Source organism: Haliaeetus albicilla, chromosome 18 (assembly GCF_947461875.1).
Source record: "Haliaeetus albicilla chromosome 18, bHalAlb1.1, whole genome shotgun sequence".
Lineage (NCBI taxonomy): Eukaryota > Metazoa > Chordata > Aves > Accipitriformes > Accipitridae > Haliaeetus > Haliaeetus albicilla.
In genome coordinates, this window is record NC_091500.1 from 8,140,618 (window position 1) to 8,164,085 (window position 23,468).

Genomic DNA, 23,468 nt, shown 5'->3' on the forward strand with positions numbered 1-23,468 from the left:
GCAGCATGGTTGTGTGATACTGAATTGCAAGGCTTTTAGTAGTCTTCATAGGCAGTTCAACCTGAGTCACTAAGCCTAAACTAAAACGTTTAAAAACCGCGGTTCACGCTTTTAAATACTAGCGTAGATGTACTCTGTAAGAACTGGAGACAATTTCAATATATGTTAGATTCTTCCTGTTAATGTGTAGAACAGATACTGCCTCCTAAGATCCAGCTGAAATGTTCCACTGCGGTGGTATTTGAGACTAGTTGTATCGTATTTGGCTCATCTTTGTTCCATATCCAGTTTTACAACTACCAGGTGACACCCTAAAGAAACATCAAAGAAACCACGAACCGTTGCACTTAAGTGCTCCCTGAAAGATGTATCCAGTGAGCTACAGAGCTCCCACTCTGGATATGAAGGAATTTAGACCATAAGGCAAAAGCGGCTTTCATCTTTTAGACATTGCAGCAGCAGTGCAGTACAAATCCTAACTTTCAGTTAAAACCAAACCAACCCAAAAAGCTGTTTATCAATTTTTTTTCAAGGCAGTTCCCTAAACTATCTTGAGCTTTTTTGTTCTCTACTTACTAGTAAGTTTGGGAAAATAGAAGGAGAAACAGGCTTGCTGAATAAAATGCAAAATCACTTCTAAGAATTTTTTCAAAAAGGAGAACAGAAGTACTTTGGAAGCTACTGAGCATTTAAAATATTAGCAGTACATTTTTGGATTTGCAAGAGAAGCTGGAATAAACACATTTTCATCCGTGGCCGGGATGAAACCTGAAGTCTGTTTCAGGTTCATGCAGTGTTGTTTCTTGTTCAGTTGTGACAAAATTAATCCAATCTGGATGCTGAATCTAGATCTATAAATATATTTATTATAATATAACAAGAACTTAACAGTAAACATAAACTATATACAATACCATTACAGATAACCCTGTTTTTAATATTATTCACAGAAATAGCCAGTTTTGTTCCAGTGTGAGAAATGAAGAAATAAGCTAAATTGGAAATGTTGAATGTGTTTAGGTCTTGTTGACAGGTAGCACCTCCTTTGGAGGTAGACACACACCAACACTAAAATTAGTCCTGCCCCAGGCAGTTAGAAACTTGTGCTCCAATCTTTAGGTTCACACTTGCACCCTGTTTGACATAAATACTTTAAATGACATACTAGTATATAATTTTGTTGTGCTTATTATTTTTTTTCTTCAAAGAATAAATAAAACAACTGCATAACAAAGGCTGGAACCTCACTGTCAAAATGAGAGACTTGAGTCACCCTATAGCTTGACTCAGTTGACTTGAGCACTTTTTCTTTAAATACTGCAAGATACAAATTTCATTTTTTTTCTTTTATTTTATAAACGATTATTAACAAAATAAGATGATTAGCTAACCATCTGCATTGATTTCCCCAAAGCTGTAGGCAGACCTCCCTCCATATAAAAAGGCTAGCATATTTGGTATGAAATTCAACTAGATGTTAACTGTAAGATCTCACCCACGCCTTGTATAGGACCCTCCTTCTTGAATTACTGGCATGGCATTTGGGATTTGAGTCTGCAAAGGCAAGTATGGCAACTTTTTTCCCTCTACTTGGAAAGAAATCAGGCAATCCTTAGCTTGGGGTTACTTCATATTTCTGAATTTTAAGATTCTTTCCCCTGCCCCCTCTGTGTTACCCGGTCCATCTCCCATTTGATCCTTTTATGTATAAATTTATAAAGAATTTCCACATCACAATGCTCTCTGGATAGACAATATTTTAATATATATAAAAATATAACCCCTGTGCTGTGCATATACTTACAACTCTACATAGTAATCATTTTAAGTCTCTTATACTGGGCTTAAGTCTATGCATTTTTCTACCATGGGATTTAAACTCGTGTGTTTAAAATCTGTAAATAAGAGAAGTATAAGGTTTCCACACCTATGGGGAAACTTGAAAAATAAAATAAAAAAACTTCTCAGACTTTACATAAGATAGTGGCGTATATCCCAACGTAAGGAATTTTGGTTGAGAGCCAAAACTGAGTGCGTAGCCACAACAGGAGGCATCTTCTCCATTTGATGAAAACGTGGAAATCCCACACTGCACTGTGTGTTTTAATGTGATCCCAATCCGAAGTGAAGAGCGGGCTTATCAGGAGAATGCCTCTGGAATCGAAACTGTTTTCATTTTGCATTACGGGAATTGAGCACTGCCAAGTTTGCTCATCGGCAGAAACCAGGAGGAGAAGGTTTAGAAGCCCCCCCCGCCCCGACCTGTGGGCATGGCCACATGTGCCCACACAAGTATCACCGGGAGCAGAAACTCATCCAGCCCAACAGACCTTTTTTTTCATCATTTTACATGGAATTTATTACCAATGGCTATTCTTCTTCTTCCCAGTCCCCACCTCACCCCTCTTCTGGGCTCTGCTCTAGAGGACTGAAAGATTCATTTGATCTGTTGGAAGACTGACATCAACGTAAGCCATCTGTCACACAAGATTTCTCTCAGTCATTGGTACTGAAAAGCATGTATTTGTTAAAAACAAATGTAGGAATCAAAGTGGTAAGGACACTTTGACCTTTCAAATAGATTGATGCCTAAAGTGTAATAGTAAAACTAATCTGCATGGTTATCTTAAGAATCAAGCTTGAGCTCTAAAGTAAAATGCAGATTTTTTTTTTTCCTCTCTTCCCCAGCTTAAAAAATATGTGAAATTCTATTGCACCTGGGTTGACCAAAAGCCGACGTCCAGAACAAGTGCCACTATAACATCTAGTGACACCCTTGTATTATTAAGTTACAATATCTTACATAGCACGGAGCTCTCTGCTCCTTTTCACCAAAAGGTGAGGATGATTTTTCTACATTCAATGTAGACACTATTCAAGACTTTAGAGCAATATGTTCACTGGCTGGCTTCGCTGCTTTTGTTTCTTAAGTAGTAGTATTCTTCTTGCCTGCTTTCAACAGGTACAAACAGTTCTCCATCCAATTCCTGGGTAATATCAGCCGCTCTGAATGTACTTCTTGATTACTACACAGCCATGTCGAAAAACAGGGCAGGGCATATTTGGTAGAAGTGTCCATGTATTTGTTTTAGGGTCGTAGGCTTCCATGTTTCCCAGGGCAGGTCCTTCGCTGCTAACGATCCCACCAGTGGCATAAATTTTTCCATCCAGAACCACAGCGCTGTATTTTTAAAATAAAGAAAGTTTTAGTTAGTCTTCTTACCCAATAATTTTCTTTTTAGGATTAAAACAAACCCAGTCTTTCATAACAAGGGGTAAACGACGAATGCATCTTTTATCTATATAAAGCGTGTGTGGGTATTTCTTTTCCCTCTCTCTTTCTCTCCCCCAAATTAATCCTCTTTATGTTTCTGCCAGGTAGGTAAATGTTGTCTCTAATTTAAACAACAGAAATTAGTCCAAGTAAGTTGTTTCTCCAGCCCACCGTTGGGATCTGCAGCAAATGTAGCAGGACAACGTGTCCCTGTAACACCATGCACATGTGAAAGCAATCTAAGCAATTCAGAGTCCCTGCTGCCTCAGTTGGAATAAACCCTTGCTTCAAGTTACTCCTCTAATTATCAATGAATGCTGCAAAGTGGGGAAAAAACCCCTCTGAAAAATGCTCTGTTCCTTCAGCCCCTTCCATGGTCGCGCTCTGGCGTGGGAGCCCGGAGGTCCTGCTGACTTGTCCTCCTTGCACACCCAGGAGTGGGGGGACCAGTGGGAAGCCAACCCGGGGGACGCAAATCTGATGGTTGGGGATGTGCAGCTGAGGGATTGCCAGAGGAGCTCTATGTTGGCATCTAAAGAAGACAAAAAACCTTACTGCTTTTTTTCAAATGGAAGTGTTTGACTTCAGACATCTCTTGCAAATCAAGGATAATGAGGCTGGGCTAATCCTGTGGTCCATAGGCTCTTGATAGGAGGGAAGGTACCTAGGTGGGAAGGTATTTGAAAGAAAAATTGCCCTTCGGCCTCATCTCTTCCTCCTCCTCCTTCCACTTAATGCCTTGGCCTCTCCAGCAATCATGCATAGGGCATGACACTTGCTTTGGGCTAACGAAGACAGACAACGAGGGGCTGGGCTCCTGGGTGGGTATTTGGAAAGGGCAGAAGGATGACAGAGATAGCAGGCAGCTGGCTGGGAAAAGCCTATGCAGGGCTGCTGTGTTCTCCATGCTGCCTTCCCAGTGCGTGGCGGGAACCCAAAAGTGGGGGAGGCTCTGCTTTTCATCTGCTGGGAAGCCTGAGTTTGGCCCCCAACATTTGAAGATCATGTTAAGCTGGATGGGGTTGGCGGTGGCTTTCTGGTGGTTGGGGTCCCTTCCAAGAGGTTTTCTGGTGGTTGGGTCCCTTCCAAGAGGAGTTGGTGGACAGTTGTGTTGGGAAGGAAAATGGAGACTTGGAGAGTACGTACACACCAGAGGACAGCAGGGAGGAAAAGAGGGAGGGGAAGATGAAAAATTAATTGCAGCCAAGAAGGTGGCCTAGATCAAAGAAGGTGGAGAAGGGTAGTAACCCTGCAGGCTTGGTAAAAGCAAAGTAATTTCTTCTGGCTAATTTTGGAGCAGCGGGAAGAAGGAGGATAAAAAGTGATAAAGGCAAAAGACAGGGAGCAGTGGAAGACCCAGGGTGAACTGAGACTAAAATGGCACTGACAAAGCCACATGTTTCTGAAGAACACAAAACTCTGATGTCCTTGCCGGAGAAGCAGAGCCTGAGGTTAAAAATAAACCCACAATGACAACAGTGAGGACTTAAATAAGCCTAGTCCCTGGGTACTGCCAGGAAATAGGAAATAATGAGAATCTTGTCAAAATAACTGTTAATCTGAAAGGAGGAAGAAGGAGAGAGAGACTTGAAACACTTGATTAGAGCCTATCCACAAATCAGCAGGGCTGGATGATACATAGCCCAGGGTCCTAAGGGAGTTTGCTAATGAACTTACTGAACCACTGGTAATTATTTTTGAAACGTCAGGGAGAAACAGGGAAGAACGAGGACTTGACTAAAGCAAGTGTCATCCTGAAAGACGGCTCTGAAAGAGAATGAGCCCACCTCCAAAGGAGCTGGAGCTGGTGGTGGAGAGGCACTGCCCAGCAGGGACTCCTGCCAGGGCTGAGGTCCCCCTGGCCAGGAGGGATCAGAGGTGGCAGGACCAGCAGACCCAGTAAATCAGACAAACGTGCAAATTAAGCCACGGTGTTGTGGGGTGGGAAGCCCGTCTCTGTACTGGAACAAGTTACTGTTTTAAAGCAAGACAGGCTGGGAATTGCAGCTTGCAAAAATACAGCATGAGGAGGGGAGAAGGATGGTCCTACCCTATGCTGAAACAGTCCTGATGTGGCGGAGGGGCTGCAGAAACCAGCAGGATGAGAGTTTAGAAATGAGGCCATGGGGTAGTGGTTGCTGTTTGTGTTTCACTTTTTTTTTCTTAATAGTGAAGCTGAAGGAGTTGGAAGATTATTTGAATTGGGATATGGTTTGGGATGTACTGGGCAGAAGAGGGGCCAATGTCAGAGATGGACTGTGGTACAAAGCAGCTTTGCTGCCTTGGTTCTCTAATGAAACGCTGATCAGTCATTAAAAAATTATCCCTACACAAAGCTTGACAGAAAAAAAAAAAGGGGGTTAATTTAGCAATTTAATTGGGTGAAGTGGGAAAAACCAAACAAACTTCCAAAGAAAAAAAGATCCCCAAGAAAGATCTGGCTGCAGAACTATCAATAATGGGCAATTAAAAGAAATACTAGTGTGGAACATGGAGCCTGGGGCTGGTTCCATCAGTGTTGATGGTCAAGGTCCAGTGCCCATGAATGGCCTCACCCAAGTTTTAATTTACTAGTGCAGACACACTAGTGTAGATGACAGCACCTCACACCACCACAGGAGAGGACCTTGCTGGCTGCTGCCACTTGCATACGAGGCCTAATACTTCCTACTCGTTACGTGATGAGACTGCTCTGCTCGGAGCTTTTGATCTGCATGGGAAGGATGGGGTGGACAGAGGGAGGACCCTGTGTGAAGACCCTTCCAGCTCTGCTCTAGGTGACCCTGGGAACAGGAGCCAAGCTACCACCAGCCCTTCCTACCTGGCTGTGTGCTGCACAGCTGAAGTCTGGCCTGAAGTGCCAGGTATCCCCTTGGTCATCTAGTGTTAGGTCTCTAAACAGGGACATGGGTGCTTTATAAATTCCTGCGTAGTATCTTAGCTGCCCACATTTCTTCTAGTAAAGTCTCCTCTGTGTCATGTTTAGTAGCAGCTACTCTAAGCCAAAGCTGCTGCCACCGTAGAGCCGCTGAGTAGCTAAGCACACCCTCCTGAAATGATCTGGGTCCGGGTTCCTCCCCAGCCCATGCTCTGGATTAGAGGTTACAGCAGGTGGGCAAATGTTGCTCTTGTTCTCCAGCACCTGGGCTACAGCACTGAAGGAAATTCCTGCCCAGCAGCTGGGACAAGCAGCTCCATCCTGTAACCTCCCATCATGGTGCTAATGTGCTGGGGAAGAAATGGATGCTGAATTCCACCCTCTGAAAGACTGTATGAATTTTAAGTAGTGATTAGAGTAGCTTCTGTCCCCTCCGTATGCAATTCCCATAGCTAAAACTGGCATAACACTTAGCTTGTGAGTCATGCCTGAGGTTAAGAAAAACGGTGAGCTACTGCTATCAAGAAATAGGCAGTTTTAAGTATGCAGTGGGTACAGGGGACTTTGGAGACATTCAGGCATCTCTGGGGCTAAAGTGGCAGGTAGGTACTTAAGATCAATTAGGAATTTAGTCCTAGATTGCTCCTACTTTGCAGTATTAGAACAATCACTGCTAATTTCTGGGACCTTAGGGAGTAGGAAATTCAAGTGGGCTCTAAAACCCTGAGGAAAGTGAGTGGAAAGGAGTATGCTCATTGCTCTTTCTTCATTACTGTGACAATATTTCTTTTCTCCCCTCCCTTCCATCCCATCAGCTGTAAAAACATCGTTACCAAGGCTGACGTACAAAGAAAGAAATAATTACAATAATTAGGATGAGAGTTTATTGCTTGGTGCCATTAATCCTGAGAGATAAAATGATTACAGGCTGTCAGAGCCTGGGAAGGAATGCAGCTTTGCACCACAGAGCCTCACTGAGGGGACACAAACTCTCCAGCAGCTTTGGAGGCAGCGACCTCCCCAGCTAAGGAGCAGCCGGACCTCCATCTCTCCAGCAGCACACCCAGGGTGAACGTAATTGGTATCAAAATGGAGGTCACTCCATCCACTCCTTCCAGGAAAATACATTTCAGCATTTTGCAAATTATTACCCGGCAGGCTAATGACCCTGCTTTCTACTCCGCAGGTAATTACTGTCGTTTACTAGACAGGCTTCACCTATAGCCCTGCAGCAGATTCACTGGAGGTGCCAGGGCGTCCTTCATTGCCCAAACCATGAGCAGTGTCAGAGGATCACGCTGTGACTATCCCCCAACACGGCCACCACTAGTCTGGTCCATCTGCTGACCTCCATGAAGCTATGAATCACAATCCTAAGAAAATCCCTGTGAGGCTGAGGTGCACCAAGGGCTGGTGGGGACCTGGCTGTCTATGGTTGGAATGCTTGTGTAATCTAAACACCTTTTAAATCTCTTCTCGCCTACCCTCCTCGCAGTCCTTCCCCAGCCTGAGAAAACAGGTGGCAGAGAAGATCCCTCTCTGACAGCTGGCCATTAAAGGACTTGATGGACAAGGCGAATCATTGAATCATAGACACATAGAATAGCCCAGGTTGGAAGGACCTCGAAAGATCATCTGGTCCAAGCTTTCATGGGAGAAGGACACTAGATAAGATTATCTAGCACCCTGTCCAGTTGCATCTTGAAAACCTCCAGTGATGGGGACTCTAGCATGACCCTGGGGAGCTTGTTCCAGTGGATGATTGTTCTCACCGTAAAAAATTCTTACATTGAGATGAAACCTCTCCCAATGCAACTTGAACCTGTTGCCCCTTGTCTTCTCCATGTGGCTCCTTGTGAAGTTAGAGCCTCCATCCTCCTTGTAGTTGCCCTTTAAGTGCTGGAATACTGTGTGAGGTCCCCCCGGGCCTTCTCTTTTCCAGGGAGAAGGGACCAAACTCCTTCAGTCTTTCCTTATAATGCAAGTTCTCCACCCCTTTGATCATCTTCGTGGCCCACTTCTGGACCCTCTCCAGTCTGTCTGTGCCTTTTTTGAATTGTGAGGACCATAACTGGACACAGTACTCCTGGTGCAGCCTGACAAGTGTTGAGTAGAGTGGGATGATGACATCTCTATCTCTGCTAGTAACACCCCTGCAGATATAGCCCAGGATCTGATTTTTCCCTTTGTTGCTGCATTTGACTTTGCATTGCTTTTTAATTAATATTTTAATCACATGTAAGCAAAACTAAGCGTGCTCCAGCTCAGGCATGGAGCACCAGGGCTTGGCACCCACGAGCTGGTGGTGCTTTCAGCTGGGGCCCTCCTCAGGCAGCTCAGCTGCCATTTGCTTTGTGGCCACCTTCCCACCAAGAGCGTTATGGACCCTCTACTTTTCATTCAAAAACATCTTACAGCGAAAGTGTCCTGATGGGCAGTAATTTAGAAACAAAGCGGAAGATGTCAGTGCCTCTTTTCCGTAGTGTTTGAGAGCCGAGTGCCTGGGAGCTCCTGCTCCAGCCCTTCCCTCTCCTGGTCGTGATGGCTAGACATAGCACCAAGCGGTGGGGCTACCAGCAAAGTCTGTTAATTTTGCTGCTTCTTCTTTTTATTATTATTATTGTTATTTTAAAATTTCCTGCTTAATCCTAAAGATCACTTCAGCCTTATCAGGAAATGTTAAAAAATACCCCTTTCCTGTAATGTCTGGGGTTGTAAAAGATTTGAAATGGCTGAATTAGTGTGTTGTTTTGACTCCCTGAAACTTAGTATCTTCTGAGGCTACAACCAAAGCTCCTCTCCCTCCTCACTCCTGGCTATGCATGCACACACACTCACTAATTTATTTGGAGCAGTTCCATAAACATTATTAAATATGATCAGTTAGATAGGCACAGAATCTGCTCAAAAGAAGAAAAAAAAATCCCCACAATCATTAGTGGATGGATTTCCTTCCTGCCCTAAGATTTCAGGAGGGCTTTATTGGAGGTGGAACTGAACGATGCTCGTCAACTGGCTGGAGTCAGCGCCGGGATAAGAGAAGCCGGCAGGGTACCAGCTACTGTGGGACACGGCTCTGTGCGGCGCTAGGTAGAACTGCAAGTGCCCCTTAAGCTCTTGCTTAAACTGGGGACCTTTTAGCGAAACCTGCGCGGTGGTTTGCGGCGCCAAAGCGAAAGGCATTGCTGCTGTCGCCGTGGGTGGCGGTGCTCAGGGTGCCAAAGCGTTGTCCCCAGTTTGGTAGCGGTGCTGACAACCTGTGTGGTTGTTTGCGGCCGGGTTGGCAGCCAGGTTGTTATGTGTGAGAGGGCTCAAGCTCGGGTGGCTGTGTTGTGCTGCCAGAGGTGTCATCTTTACAATAAGATGGATAAATGAGGGTCCAGATTAGTCATGGTCAATTAGGAGGATATCATGACACTTCTTGGACTGGGATTATTAGCGTGGGTGTTTTGGCCAAGCTCCAGTTATATTCTCCCCTACTCCGTGAGCACTTTCCCTTGCTAATGATCCAAAACCATCATGTGGCATTGTTACTGGTTGCTGAAAACCAGCAATGTTTTATTCCAAAGTCTGTTGCACATCAGTAACGGCCCGAGTGCTCTGTCTGTATCAGTTACGCTTTAATGCACACTGAAATCCTTCATGTCATCAACTGCTACAGAAATTATTGCTATTAGTCTGGTGTGGCAGTTCTCATCTGCTGTCTGTGGAGCATAGTCCCAGCCACACGTCTCCTTCCAGATATGCTGGAAGATTTCAGTATTCTCGTCTGGACCACAAACACTTCCAGCTGCAAATGCTGCCTTGCTGAACAGACCAGCCTTTACATCTGCGGGCTCGAGAAGGAGGAACTGTGCTCTGTAATAGCTTCACATGGGAATATCCATCCAAACAAGCTGTGCTCTAACCCTTTCCAGTGCCTGGAGTTACCATGAACTTTGCAATGAGGAAAGGAATCAGCTGGGGGAATCTGCGGCTGGTGCTGTACATTAGCAATGCCTAGTAGTTAAGCACAGGAGTCACCATGCTTCGCTGTTCAAGAACAAGGGTTTATTTAAAAAGAAGAGAAGAAAAAAAAAAAAAAGAAAATATCCACAAACCGACCCTGGTTTTGTGCTGTTCAGCCCGAGTCGAAGTTTTATTAAAGATTTCCATTCGGCAGAACCATCTAATAAATCTTACTGGTTAACAGTCGGAGGAGGAAGAAAATGCTTTTCTGGTGTCTGTTGGGAATTGCTGGTACTAAATTAGCTGCTCTGGAATTATTGCTGGCACCACCACGCTGCGGCTCGTGGAGGCTCTCTGTAGCACACTCCTGTTTGCACGCTGCTTGCATCCTAAGCAAGCAGAATATGGAATTTTTAATCATGCACAGAAATGCATTTGGTATTCTTTTTGCTCGTGGAAAAATAGACCCTTGAAGAGCATGGCAGGAAGGGAGAACGCCTGCCTGCAAAGGCAGGACTTGCCAGTGCTGGAGGGGAGGGATGTCTTTGCAAGCCTTTCTGGAGGGAGGTGTCCAGCAGAGCAAGGTGTGATCATCTCAGCTCTTCATCCTCGTTGGCTGCTGTCACCACCTCCAAAGATCCCACAGACTTGGATCTGCCAAACCGAGATGGGATCCACTTGGCAAACAGGACACAGTTGCCTGATGTTTGGGAAATGTCAAATATTTCCCTCACCCTCACACGTCACATAGAGGATATTCAAGACCTGCGTGTGAACTCTCAGTGAATTTTACAACGTTTCAGGCATATTATAGCTCTTTGCCCACTTGGCACCATCCCTCAAAGGGTTAATTCTAGGTCAACACGAATTTCTTACTGACTTCCATCAGGCTGGGCTTCATCTGAAAATGATGCTCGATTTGCTCTTCTGTTGATTGTGAGCTGGAGACCTGAACCATTTATTTTTCGTTTTCATTAGAAGTAATTTAACTTGATATTAAAACCATTTGAATGGACCTTTAATTTTTCATACACGAGGAATGTCACACACATTTCTTTTCCCTGTGCTCGAAGCCATCGCGCTCCCTAGTCACTAACATGTAGAAACAGTGCAGATAAAAATAAAAGTGATGCGGTCAAGATTTTTCCCAGCAAATTCAGTATCGAGTGATTCCTGGTGAGAGGAGATCAATAGCATGCAGTTAATTTTTAAGTTGTTTATGTTGCTGCTTTTAAACCATGTTTTTTGTGATCCATGCTAACGAGCGGAATGAGGAATTTATAGATTCATAGACTAAGGTCAGAAGGGATCTCTGTGCTTAGTTAATCTGAGCTTGTGTATACGCAGGCCATGGACTTTTCCCCAGGCAGCATCTCTCTTGGAAACATATCTAATCTCCTCTTAAAAACACCGAGTGTTGGTGAGTTTGCCCCCTCCCTTGCTGGTTCACTGTTTAATTATCTTTGCTGTTGGGAAAGTGCCTCACTTCAAGGCTGAGATGTGTAACTTGACTTTCTAGCCCTCGTAACCTGCTATGCCTTTGTCTGCGAGACTGAAAGCTTTTCCACTTGCTCCCAGTGATCAAGTCACCTCTCAGCCTTTCTTTGATAAACTCTTTAAGTTTTATGTCAAAGATTTGATTTGCAACCTGGGGTCATTTTTGCAGCTTCCCTTTGAAATTCTGCTGATATTTCCACATGTTGATGCGTGGACCCAAGACCTGCATTCATCTCGCCAACGCCGCATGCAGCAGCACTCTCTCTTCCCAGCTTCAATTTGTTTTCATTTCAGCGTTAGGGCTCATATTATATATCCAATATTGCATTGACCTTTTATCCACTGCATTGCGATGAAAGCTCTGAGTGGCCTCCTTTATGTCCTCCTCTGAGTGCCTGACTTTCGAAGGGGAGCAGGGCTGCTATGCAGGTACAGTCTGCGATTGTGCTTCCTCCATGTATTACTTTGCATTTAAAATACCGCTGTGATGTTGAGACCGTCTAACTGAGACATGCAGATAACTGGCTGAAATAGCTCCTTCTGTAATATTTTTACCCACCAAGTGCTATGCCACCCGCAGCCTTTACCAGGGGAGATTTTCTATTACCTGGATTGTTGGTAGATATATTAAATAGCATTGAAGAAGAATCAATGCTTGCTACCGGTGGCCTTGCTCAATGATATCTTCTCATTAACAACTACATTTTGAGATCTGTCAGTGAAGCAGATTTAATCTCTCTAATGTGTGCCTTGTTAATTCCATATAATACCAGCCAAATACCTTGGAGAAATCGCAGTATATTATAGCATCACAGTTGTCTTTAGCAGCCAGGCATGTTTTACTAAAAAACAAAGAACCCAATTTCCCCCCCAAAAAGCAAAAGACAACAGGTTGGTTTAACAAGACCCATTTTCCAGGAAAGCACATTGATTGCTGTTCATTATATTATTAGCATCTAGTTATTTGTTGATGAAATCCCAAATTAACCACTCTGGTATTTTGCAGCAGACCAACATGAGGCTAAATGAGACCACTTAGCCTGATGTTGATACTTTGCAAAATTAATTGCTGCACTAAAATTCTCCCTTTTACCTTTTCAAAATATGGAAACTCTGGCAGTGCCCTGATCCATCCTGAACTGTAAGACTTATTAAAATCAACATTAGTGGTTCAGTCAGCTTCTCAGCAAAGTCTCTGAAGATGCCTGCATCTAAGCCGGCTGGGTTGCCCGATTTGAGAACTTAATTTCTGAGCTCACACCTTTCCTTGCTGCCAACAGTGACCTCTTTTGGTCCCTCACAGCAGATTATGGAACCAAACCTTCTTGCTCCCTTCCAAATACAGATGAGAAATACCCATCCGATCCGTCTGTGTTATACTTTGCTACCTCATCAGCAATGGTTTTGTTAACAGATTAAAATTACAAATTTGATCCCAAAAGGTTTGAAGTGTCTTTCTTTTTACTTCTATTAGCCCTTAGTACTTTACTGGTTCCCTCAGCCTCCTGTAGCAGCAGCCAGTTTTTAACCTATTTGTTACTGCTAACCTCCCATTTTCCCTATTTCCATACATGCTGATTTATTTAGTTTTTGTGATAGGTTTTACATCTCCTGTTGGCTGAAATATTTTTTCTTGACCATTTCCCAGCACATTTAGGAATTTTTGAAATTGTGCCTTTCTGGCATCCAGTTGGGATGTACTGAACTATTCTTTTTTTTGGTGACTGTCCCACTATAAATGTAGGTTTCTAGTCCACTATTGCTTTAGGCTTTAGAAAAAAATGTAATTTAGAAGTTTGAAGTTACTTTTTACTGACGGGTGTCATATTCTACTTAAGCAAAGCCAGTTTATTACAGCAGCAGCTAATATTTAGGTCCCTGGTTCACTCTCCTTGGGCCATCACAAGGTCTCCCAGTGGATTCCCTTCTGCAGGGTGCAGAGCAAAGCATCCCTTCATGTTAGAAACCCTGGGAAGTTTTCAGGTGAGATGCTCAGCCCACAGCCCCTGGTTGAAATCGTCCATGCAATTTCTTTTGTATTCCAGATACTTAATTAACAGGTTTTTTGTTATGTTTTACAAAACAGAGATGTTCAAAGACCAGTTCAACCCTCCCTATGGGAAGATACAGGAATGTATAAACTGTACAATTCCCTCGCGTTTCATTTTACTGGTTAGGGCTCTAATCCTGGGCTGCATTGCACCCTGTATTTCTCTTTTTTTCAGGAGAAAAATACCATCAGCAGCTGCCTGAGCACTGCAGGCTCCTCCTGATCCTGCTAGAGCCAAGGAAGACCTGACCTTAGGGCTCCGCAGATGGAGCCGGCTGCTCGGCCCCCTTCACTTCCAACACAATGGGCTTCAGCAGCCAAGAGAGGGCGCTCCTTAAATTAATAAAAGAAAGGGAAAAAAGGAGAAAACCAGGAAAAAAAACTAGCAAAAAGAGAAAAACTGAGCATGCTTTCTGAAAAAGGAATTTTCTTATCTGCACCAAAGCAAAAGGTTAAATGCAACAAGTTAAAACATGGAGGTGTTTTTCAGCCGTAGGATGGGGGCTATGGACACCCCTGGGGCAAGGAGCAGAGCTGTTGGCTGAATGTTTGGGAGATGCAGGTCCAGCTGCTGCCCCATCACTGCTTCTCCTCCCACCCCACCCCGTGGTTTTTTTCACCTGGGCACTTACCCGGCACAACCCCTCCACCCTGGTTTTGCTCAGTGCCTCAAGACGCTGTTGCAGCGACCACTGATAACAAACCCTCACCCAGTGCCTGTGGCAGCATCCGTGGAGCAGCGATGGCTTTTCCCCATGAAACCGATAGCTCAGCCAGTCCCCGGCATGGGGATCTGCTCTGCGAGGGGCTGGTGCTGTAAAAAGCCTGAAACAAGTCCGTCTTTCTCTAACAGCTACATAGTACTTTTAAAAAGACCTTTAAGTTCTGCCAGTACCTGCCATGGGTGCCAAGTCTTATTTTTGTCAGCTGATTTGGGAAGTTTGTTAAACCTGTGACCAGGATCAGGGAAGAGAGCCCCAAAAAGCAATCAATCAAAAGCACGTAATAAATAATAATTATTATCAGTGTGTGGTGCTTACTCAGTATTCTTTTTTTTTTTTTTTTTCACAGATCTTTTAGTTAGTTAGCAAAAACATGTTCCACATTATGGTGGTCTCTCCTACAGTGGGTATTTATCATCCTCCGGTTACACATGGCAGCCTGAGGAAAACAGCATTCCTGTAGACACTGGAGGAGCCCCACACACGTCCCTCCCCATGATCCATCACGCCTGAATGTGAGGAGACATATGAACCGTAGTAGGGTCCTGGATGTGCACTTTGGGAAATGCTGCATCTCTGAACACGTACAAACAAGAGATGAAGAAATACCCCAGGTGGTACACACCTCCCTTCCCCTCTCCCCTTCACTGTTAGGTTGTATTAGCTTATTTCTCAGCAGAAAATGTTAAGGCACCGGTAATTCAGTTTTAATGGTTTTTCTCACCTGCAGAACTGCCTGGAGTGGTTCATGTTGGGACCTGCTTTAATATTGCCTTTCTCTGGGTCATAGATGGTGGTTGCTCGTGCATAAGCTCCTCCAAGAATAAAGATGAACCCATTGAGAGTGACTGCAGGAGCATATTTGTTATCTGTCAATGGAAAGCAACACTGAGATCAGTTTTAGGCTCAGGTCTGGAGACTGTTTTTTTATTTATACATTCCCCTTATTTATAGATAAGTCACGTTTCTCTAAACCTCCAAGGCTAGGGAAAGAAAAATGAGGAAACCTTTCCTGGTTTTGTTCTTCTCTCTCCAAGTTCTCAAAGGCACTTTTAAAGTTCATCAGTCCTTCATCCCCTAGTACGCACCTCCCTCTAAACTGGTAAAGTACAATTATCCTCTCCCAAAGCCTAATGGGAGTCACCGTGAAAGCTCCACTCTTACATATGAAATTAAGATGTCAAGTTGTTTCAGAATTTTGAATTGTTGCAAATTTTAACTCAGATGCTTCCCATGCCTGTGCAGCAGCTAAATACAGAAGAAACCCACAACGCAGAGAACCGCTTAATAATACCCAATAGTTGATTCTCTTTTGTATTCTGCTTTTGCTTGTGGGAAGGTCACCCACATAATCCATAAGATTTTCTGAGACCCAGGTTTTTTTCCCCTTCATCTGTCTCGTAAATTCACCTGCATTTTTATTTTCAGATGTGTGTGTACCTCCAAGCAGTCCTGTATTTTAGCAATGAACTGTGTGAGGTTGGAGTTTGAAATTAAGCAAGTCCCTTATCCTAAGCCAAGTTCAATCAGAGTTTCCAAGGATGCTTTAAAATTCTTGTGTTAGCTGTGGCATTATTAGAAATATTGGTAGAACTAACCATAAATTATCAAATAAAATAATTATAATTTAATTAGTTGACTTGTCCCGTATGCTGCTAGCATGCCATATGCACATTATTAAATATGAGCCAGTTGGGCTGAAATTTCTCATGATGGTGTCTGTCTTGATGAGATACAGTTTTTTTAATCAACATTTCAGTGAAACCAATCAGCAGTGTCTGGGAACAAAAGACAGGAAAATACATTGCTTTATTTGAGTTAAAATAAGCTTCACAACCCGTTCTCTAAGAAGCAAGAACCTAAGACCTTTAGGACATGAAGCAGACGTTTCCTGGGTGGCTACCCTGGCATGAGGGGACACCTTTATAAAAATTACCCATATGGAGCTATATGTTAAGGCCTCTCCAAAAATCTGCATTTTTATATGCTCAGAAAAGGGTGATCCTCTTTCATCACCAGTGGAGAATCAGCCTGGACACAGTCCTGCCGGCTTCAGCCCCCACAACCCTCCTGCCAAGTACGGGGAGTTGGGGCAGCGTGCTGGAGAGGAGGTGCGATATCATCTTTACTGTGCTCTTGTACTTCTGCTAACAGCCTCTACACAACATTGAAGGGGTCTACATGTTCCTCCCAGATCTCTAACACTATGACTGTGTCCTTTTAGGAACACAGACACGGGCTTGAAGTAGCCCCAGCAGCTTTACCTTTGGCATTTGCTTACCTCTTGCATGGCTGGCATTGTAACCCTGAGGTTCTTGTCAAACCACCTCATTCCATTAAATATTTAACAAGAGATTTAATTTGACATGAGTTAAGCAAAAGCTGATGAATTTCTCCAAAAGAGAGACAATTTCCTTAACTGGGGTTTGAACTGGTTAAACTAGAAGGAAACTAATGAGTTTGTGGTGTCTGCTTCTGTTCCAGCGTGGCCATGGGGTGGTCTGGTTCAGTTCACTCACCCTACGTCGGTGCATGCCCAGGGGGACGTACAGGGGAGCAGCACCCGGCGTGAAAAGAGACAAAACATGTTACGGGTTAAAGCTGGGCTCCTATTACGCTGAGTATCTACAGGCATATGTCAAAAAAACACGGATGTATTAGGAAAATGTCACTGATCCTTGGGAACAGATGGGAAGAAACTAATTCATCCAGAAAATAGAACAAGGAGTATTCAGTTTCTTCTCGGTGCCACTAAGCCACTATAATTCATCAGAAAGACTTATCTGTCCTAACAACTCGGCTCACATCCCTTTCCAAATCAGACTTGCATATGTGACATTTTTTCCAGTTAAGACACTCATCAGAAATTTTCCATATTTAATTATCACATCTTCCTATTTTTTTTTCTCCAAATAGCAGTGTTTTGAGGGAGAATGAAGCTCTCGCATAAAAAAAAAAAGAACTCAGCTCCCAAATCTCACAGGGAAATTATTTGGGGCTCCCTCAAGGCAGAAACAGCAACTTCTCAGGAGACTGAATCACTGACTTCACATTCCTTTTTTGTTAAAGAAAGAGAAGGAAACCCCTTGGTTATTTTTATAGTGACTTTTTTTTTTCTTTTCAAATAGGGAGACAGTCTGATATTCTTTTTCTTTCTTTTTTTAAGAGGCAATCGTGTTTGATTTTCATCAATTTTTCAATACATCACCTATCTGTTGTCTTTTTACTGCTTTTGGCTTTAGCTACTATTTCATAAATTGGTATAAAGTAAGCCTGAGATAGAGAAACAGAGAAATCTCTGCTGTTTCTTTCAGGAAGGGAGACATTCACAACAAACAGTCTCCTGATCCTGATGAAGATATGGCAGAAAGACATGAGGGACACCCCTCCAGAGACAGGTAGAGAGAAAACAGTGTGTTTTATTTTTGTTTTGTTACCATGGAGGCAGAAGTTGTTCACAGATACAGGGAGCTTGGAAAACTCAAGCCATCATTCCTGCTACCTAGATGTGGATGACCACCAGTCAGTGGATGATCTTACTTCATCCCAGGTGCTACCCACACTCTTCCCTTGTTGTTGTCCTTTCCATGGCTTGGTAACCTCATGCAAACACTCAGGAGACTCCAACTTCTGCCACTGCTCTAAGTCCTTAACATGCTCATAGAGCAAGGTGCGTGGCTGGGGAGCCTAATTTTGCAAAAGCATGTTCTGGTTGGGCTTTTTGGTCAATGACATTGGGCATGAACATGAGCTTCTATGGATCAGAGGCTTACTGTGGGATACAGTGGGGACTGTGGTTATTTCAAAAGTCTGCCAGAGGGAAGGAAGAGGGGGGAGAGGAAGCATGGAAACAGAGAAGGAGCTTCCTTTCCCCTCCAAAATTCAAGTGTTGGCGCTGTCAGATAGACTAATCCATTTCAGGCTGGAAAAATCTTAAATGGGATTTGTCCAGGACAGCAAGCACACTTGAGATTAAAAGGCAGAATAAATGTAAAAGAAATAATAGATAAAAGGTACTCTTCTTTCCAAGTGGATAACATCATAACATCACTCTCCTTTGCTGCTGCTATAGGAAAATATGCAAGTATTTCTATTCTAGTGACAGGTCATTGCAGGAAGGGGTATGCACTCAATGACAATCCGGAGGTGTGCTTCACATGGGGTTGATAATTTAACCTACTGGTGTGCTCCTCACTTAGTAAGGACAGTGTGCTGTCTGTGATGTGCTTCGTGGCTCTCGTATCTCTCGGTATATTATATGGTCAAGTAGCACAGTTCTGCTTTCCCTTCCATGATTGCTTAAAGATCTTATGTTGCCTTCCAGTAAAGCACTCAGTCAGAGACTGAAGTGGCATTACAATGAATGGCAGCAGCACTTCATATGGAAAAAGGTTATTAAAACCAAACTAGTCAAACATTTTTATCAGGAGAAAGAAATGCGGGCATGCCAGCAGTCCAGATATAACTCCAACCGAAGGGTCTCCCTGCAGGCACAGGCGGCCGGTGGGGGTGTTGATGCACATGATGAAGCAGATTGGAGAAAGGAGACTAGTTAATACAAACTAAATCTGCTTTTAATAGTAAGTGCCTCTTCCCCTCCCTGAATACTATGCAAACAAGCTCAAGAATGGCATAGTAATGGATAAGATAACATCCCACAGCAGCTGGGAGACTGTGTTCTGATCCTTCACATAGCTCATGAGGCCGAAGTGCAGATATTGCAATTAACAGCAGGGTCTCGGATGTCAGTCCTTCTGGCACAGTGCTCTCAGGCTGGCTGATTTCTCGTAACTACACAGCCGGTCACAGACCCTATGGTTTCCTCAATGACCCTTGACCAAACCCTCCTCAGAAACTCCGAAGTTGAGTGTCCTCACTTGCAAACACCACATTTGGTGTATGTGTGGTGGGGATCACCCACACCAAAGCAGAAGGCTGCACTTGCCATCGTGGGGCAGTCTCAGCATCAAACTTACGGGCAAAATGTTGAACAACTGAAGAGAGTTGGACAAAGCACGGCCACACAGATGAAGCAGAGGCAGGAAGTGAAAGGGAGGACATCTGCTGAAGGGCAAACACAAAAATACTGACTTGGCTGGGTAGAAGGCAGAGTCAGTATGTGCAGGGAGAACACATCGAGGGGTGGAAAAGCCATTCTGAATGGAGCATATGGCATATATGGAAGAGAAATGGGTGAGACAAAGGAAAGTAAAATTCAAGCTTACTAGTGGGAAAAACACTAAGAACTAGTCATGGGAAGAAAGATATGTTGATGGAGGAGATGAAACACTCATTACTTTGAGACTTCTAGGTGAGAGCCAGCCAAACCCACACATGGATACCAAACTATTGGCCTTGGGGAGAGGGCCAAGACATGCATCTGATTTTTCTTGTAAAGTCCAAAAATAAATTCATGGGAATGATTATGCATTTTAACCAAAATAAGCCATGGGACAGTGCAGTAAAAATGCACAGATGCTGCTAACGCTGTTTTCCAGATATTTCTTGCATTCTTAGCTTTGTGATTGTCCCACTTTGGTTGGACATATCACTGCAGGAGTAAACGGTATGGTGAGGAACTAGATACTTGGATTAGAAATCAGAAATGCTCATAGATCTTTGACCTCTGTGTTCCCATAGTTCTCACCAGATTTTAAAATTTAATAGCGGTGGTGATTAAACACTGTTTTTTTTACAATCCAGAAACATTAATAAAAACTTCACATTCCACCAGTATAGACACTGACTGTTCAGAGTATCAAAAAAGGTATATTTTAGTGCACTGGCATGAAGGCACAAAAGGCAATGACAAGATAATTAGGCTTACTTACAATCACTGACTTCAGCATGTCTATGGTGATCGTGTTAAATAAGACAAACCTCGGGAAGCTGGCCATGAAATACATTTTTAGCAGTGCTATACAGAACAGCCTGGCAAGAAATGGAAAGGCAGGTGCTGCAAGTATGTAGCCTGGGTTCATTTGCTGTTGTAGGACTTCGGCTTGACAGCAGCAAACTTCTTACAGCTCAAAACACAAGAAGGGGATGTGCAAGGTGGTTTACCAAAAATATGCAGTGTGAAAGCCCTGGGAGGCTCCATTACTCCAGTAACATCAAACTGCGGGCTGTGCTGCTGCAGGAATATCTGCCAACCTCAAAAGATGGGGAGGACAGACATGGGGCAAAGGATGGGGCACGAGAAAGACTCTCTCCTCTCCAAACATGGATGTGTGTAATCAACACCTACCCAAAGGCTATCACAGCATCCATGTGCAACATGTTGGTGAGTGTCATACCTACTGCATGCAAGCATCCACGTCCCAACACCTCCTGGCAGGTGAAGGCTAAAGAATAAATGGAAACTGGGAGTGAATTTGCTGCTTACTCCTAGAAGAAATCCAGGCAGAAGAGAGCAGGGGCTGAGCTGCGTGGACTTGCTATCGGTCCCCACTCCGTATCTCCTCTGCACAGGCAGGATGTCAGTATCCAGCCTGTTTCACCTCCGTTCAGATTAGCCAAAAAATGACTCTTCCCCCCTGCCATGGTTGATGCCAGTATTGCCTTGGGTTAGATTGGCACACGATGCTTTGGAAGAGATGGACCTGTTGGGTTCAAACATGTGCCATGCTGTATTCAACTCACTATCATAAAATACCACAGTGACTTGAGACTCAAGTGGTGTAGATGGTCTAAAAATCTCCAGAGACCTGTCCTACTTTCCATACCTGCATCTACTGTTGCATATCTGAGCATGCTTGATGTGTTTTTTAAATAATCCATTGTCCTATTTGAGGTCGAACAGGTTTCACTGATCTCTGGGGTGACCTTAAACAACACAAATCGCCATCAGATATCTCAGTTGACTTAGCACAGAGGCACACCTTAAGAATCCACAAATCAACATAAAAAGGCTCTGAGGCTGTCCAAGGCACCCCAGCAGTGATCATTATCAGGCTCCTTCTACTCCCTCATTGTTTTAGACTGTACCACGCTTGGCGTAGCATCCAGTTCTTGGGGGATACTTTACAAATACAGGTGATACTATGGTTCTTGCAGAGCTGGAGAAATTAAAGCCTATTACCAATATTCCCACTGCCTTTTAGTGAATATCAGGCATTACATCAGTTCAGTTTCCCAGACATTCTCCATGGGGGTGCAATTTTTCATGCTCTGTGTTATTTTACTTTATTTGCAAATAAATTGACATTACACATTTCCCAACAAAGACACACAGCAACTCCACATTTTATTATATATTTTATGCCTTCTGCTTAACTAATTAACTTTGCTTACACCAAGAAAACATAAATACTATCTTTTAACTTCACCGGTGTCTTTCATGTATTTTTGTTAGGAAATAATAGTACACGTCCATTAGAACAGTGGGTGACGAACCCAACTCTAGATGGTTTGGATGATTTTTTCTGAGCATGCATGGTGTTGATGCCTGCTAGACAGTATAACGAGCCCAGGGAATGATTTCTTAGCTCCTGTGGCACTTTTACTATTTTGGTAAGGAAAAGGAATACCTCTTTGCATAATGCATTCATTTTTGCAATACACTGTGAGTACAGGAAAACCTCATACTGTCAGTCAGTGGATTAAATGAACAGCAGCAGCTGTAGCCATGTGATGGAAAAAGCCAGGCAATAGGTTTGTTTGCACTGCTGTATTACATAAACATGACTTTTGCCGGTTAACGCCCTCCTGCTGGGCGCTTCATGCTGCATCATATGCATGTCATGTTATGTTAGCCTGGACACAAACAGCAGCAAGGGAGTTGGAAAGCAGCAGCGCTGTCTGCACAGGGGAGGCTACAACCGTGGCTCTACCAGGTCCTCATGACCTGATCTACTAGGGAACCCCAAGAAAAGAGTCATAATAATTGTAACAAGCTACAATAAAAAGAGCAGCTTGTTTTAGTTTTCTGAATATGCTTAGGCCTTACCTGAATACCTTATAACTGTGCTTCTACAATTTATTACTTGCTACACCTATTGCTCTACCAGGCTCAATACTCAGACTGTGATTTTTTTTAAATGAAGCATCTCATGGCACAGTTTCAACATGAATAAGAGGTTTAGGGTGGTGAAACACTGGCACAGGTTGCCCAGAGAGGTGGTAGATGCCCCATCCCTGGAAACATTCAAGGTCAGGCTGGACAGGGCTTTGAGCAACCTGATCTAGTTGAGGATGTCCCATTGCAGGAGGGTTGGAACTAGATGACCTTTAATGGTCCCTTCCAACTCAAACCATTCTACGATTCTATGATTCTAGGATGCAAAAGCAAGCCATCCGAAAGCAGCTTCTCTGCAATGACTGTATAAGTGCTGTTTCTTTGGCCACCCGAGTACAGCCAGCCCAAAGGCTGCCCACAGTCACCCAGTGCAGAGCAGGTGGCCCAGGACAGCTGCCACCCTGCAGTAACATTCTCCTGAAGCTGAACGTTAAACCCCATTTCCAAAAGCCGCCTAAACACTCAGGGTGCAAATTGCCACAGAAAGCAAATAAGTCGCAATCTTCTGAGCGCTATCCTGATTTTGGAAGGAAGTCTGCACCTCTGACGTTGGCTGGTACAGTGGCAAGTTTGGCCTCTCATCTTGCTCTTTATTCTGTAAGATGTTCGGTGAGCTCGAGGACATCACAAACTAATAAACACAGTTTTAGTAATCTACATGTCTCGGAGATTTCAGTCTCTGAAGCACATATGCCTTTGGACAGCACTTATAAATCCCAGTTAAGAATGACTGCTACTTGCCACAGGACAGGTGGCATGTTAATAAACCAATGAGTAATAATCCATTAACTGAGCAGTGTTGTAAAACTGCATGGAGCAACACATGATGCCAGGATGAAGTTTCACTGCACTTTGCGATTTTTTGGTTCTAAAATTACCTGTTGTCCATACTGAATAACTGCTTTCCTTTCTCCTCTACTTTGAACTCATCACTTCTAGCTGATAACTAGCTGTATTAATGACTGACAATTGCCTTCAGTAAAGATCCAGATAATTGCCTCTCTGGTATAATATACCATGCATTCCTGCCAATCTGTTGTAAACATATCTCCCCTCACCCCCCAACTCATTTGCTTTCTGAA

General features: G+C 43.7%; 1 protein-coding gene across 7 annotated transcripts in view; it reads right to left on the bottom strand.

Annotated features, from left to right (window-relative positions):
- Nucleotides 1-846: 846 nt before the first annotated feature.
- KLHL29 (kelch like family member 29) overlaps nt 847-23,468 on the bottom strand; it is a 413,313-nt gene continuing 390,691 nt past the window's right edge. For 6 of the 7 annotated variants that reach the window (XM_069805696.1, XM_069805702.1, XM_069805698.1 and 3 more), the window contains 2 exons: nt 15,094-15,238; nt 847-3,181 (listed from right to left, as the gene is read on the bottom strand). In XM_069805696.1, coding sequence (XP_069661797.1) covers nt 2,998-3,181; nt 15,094-15,238 — 329 coding nt within the window. In that variant the 3' untranslated portion in view covers nt 847-2,997. The remainder of the gene's footprint in view (nt 3,182-15,093; nt 15,239-23,468) is intronic. The other variant, XM_069805699.1, reaches the window with a different exon arrangement.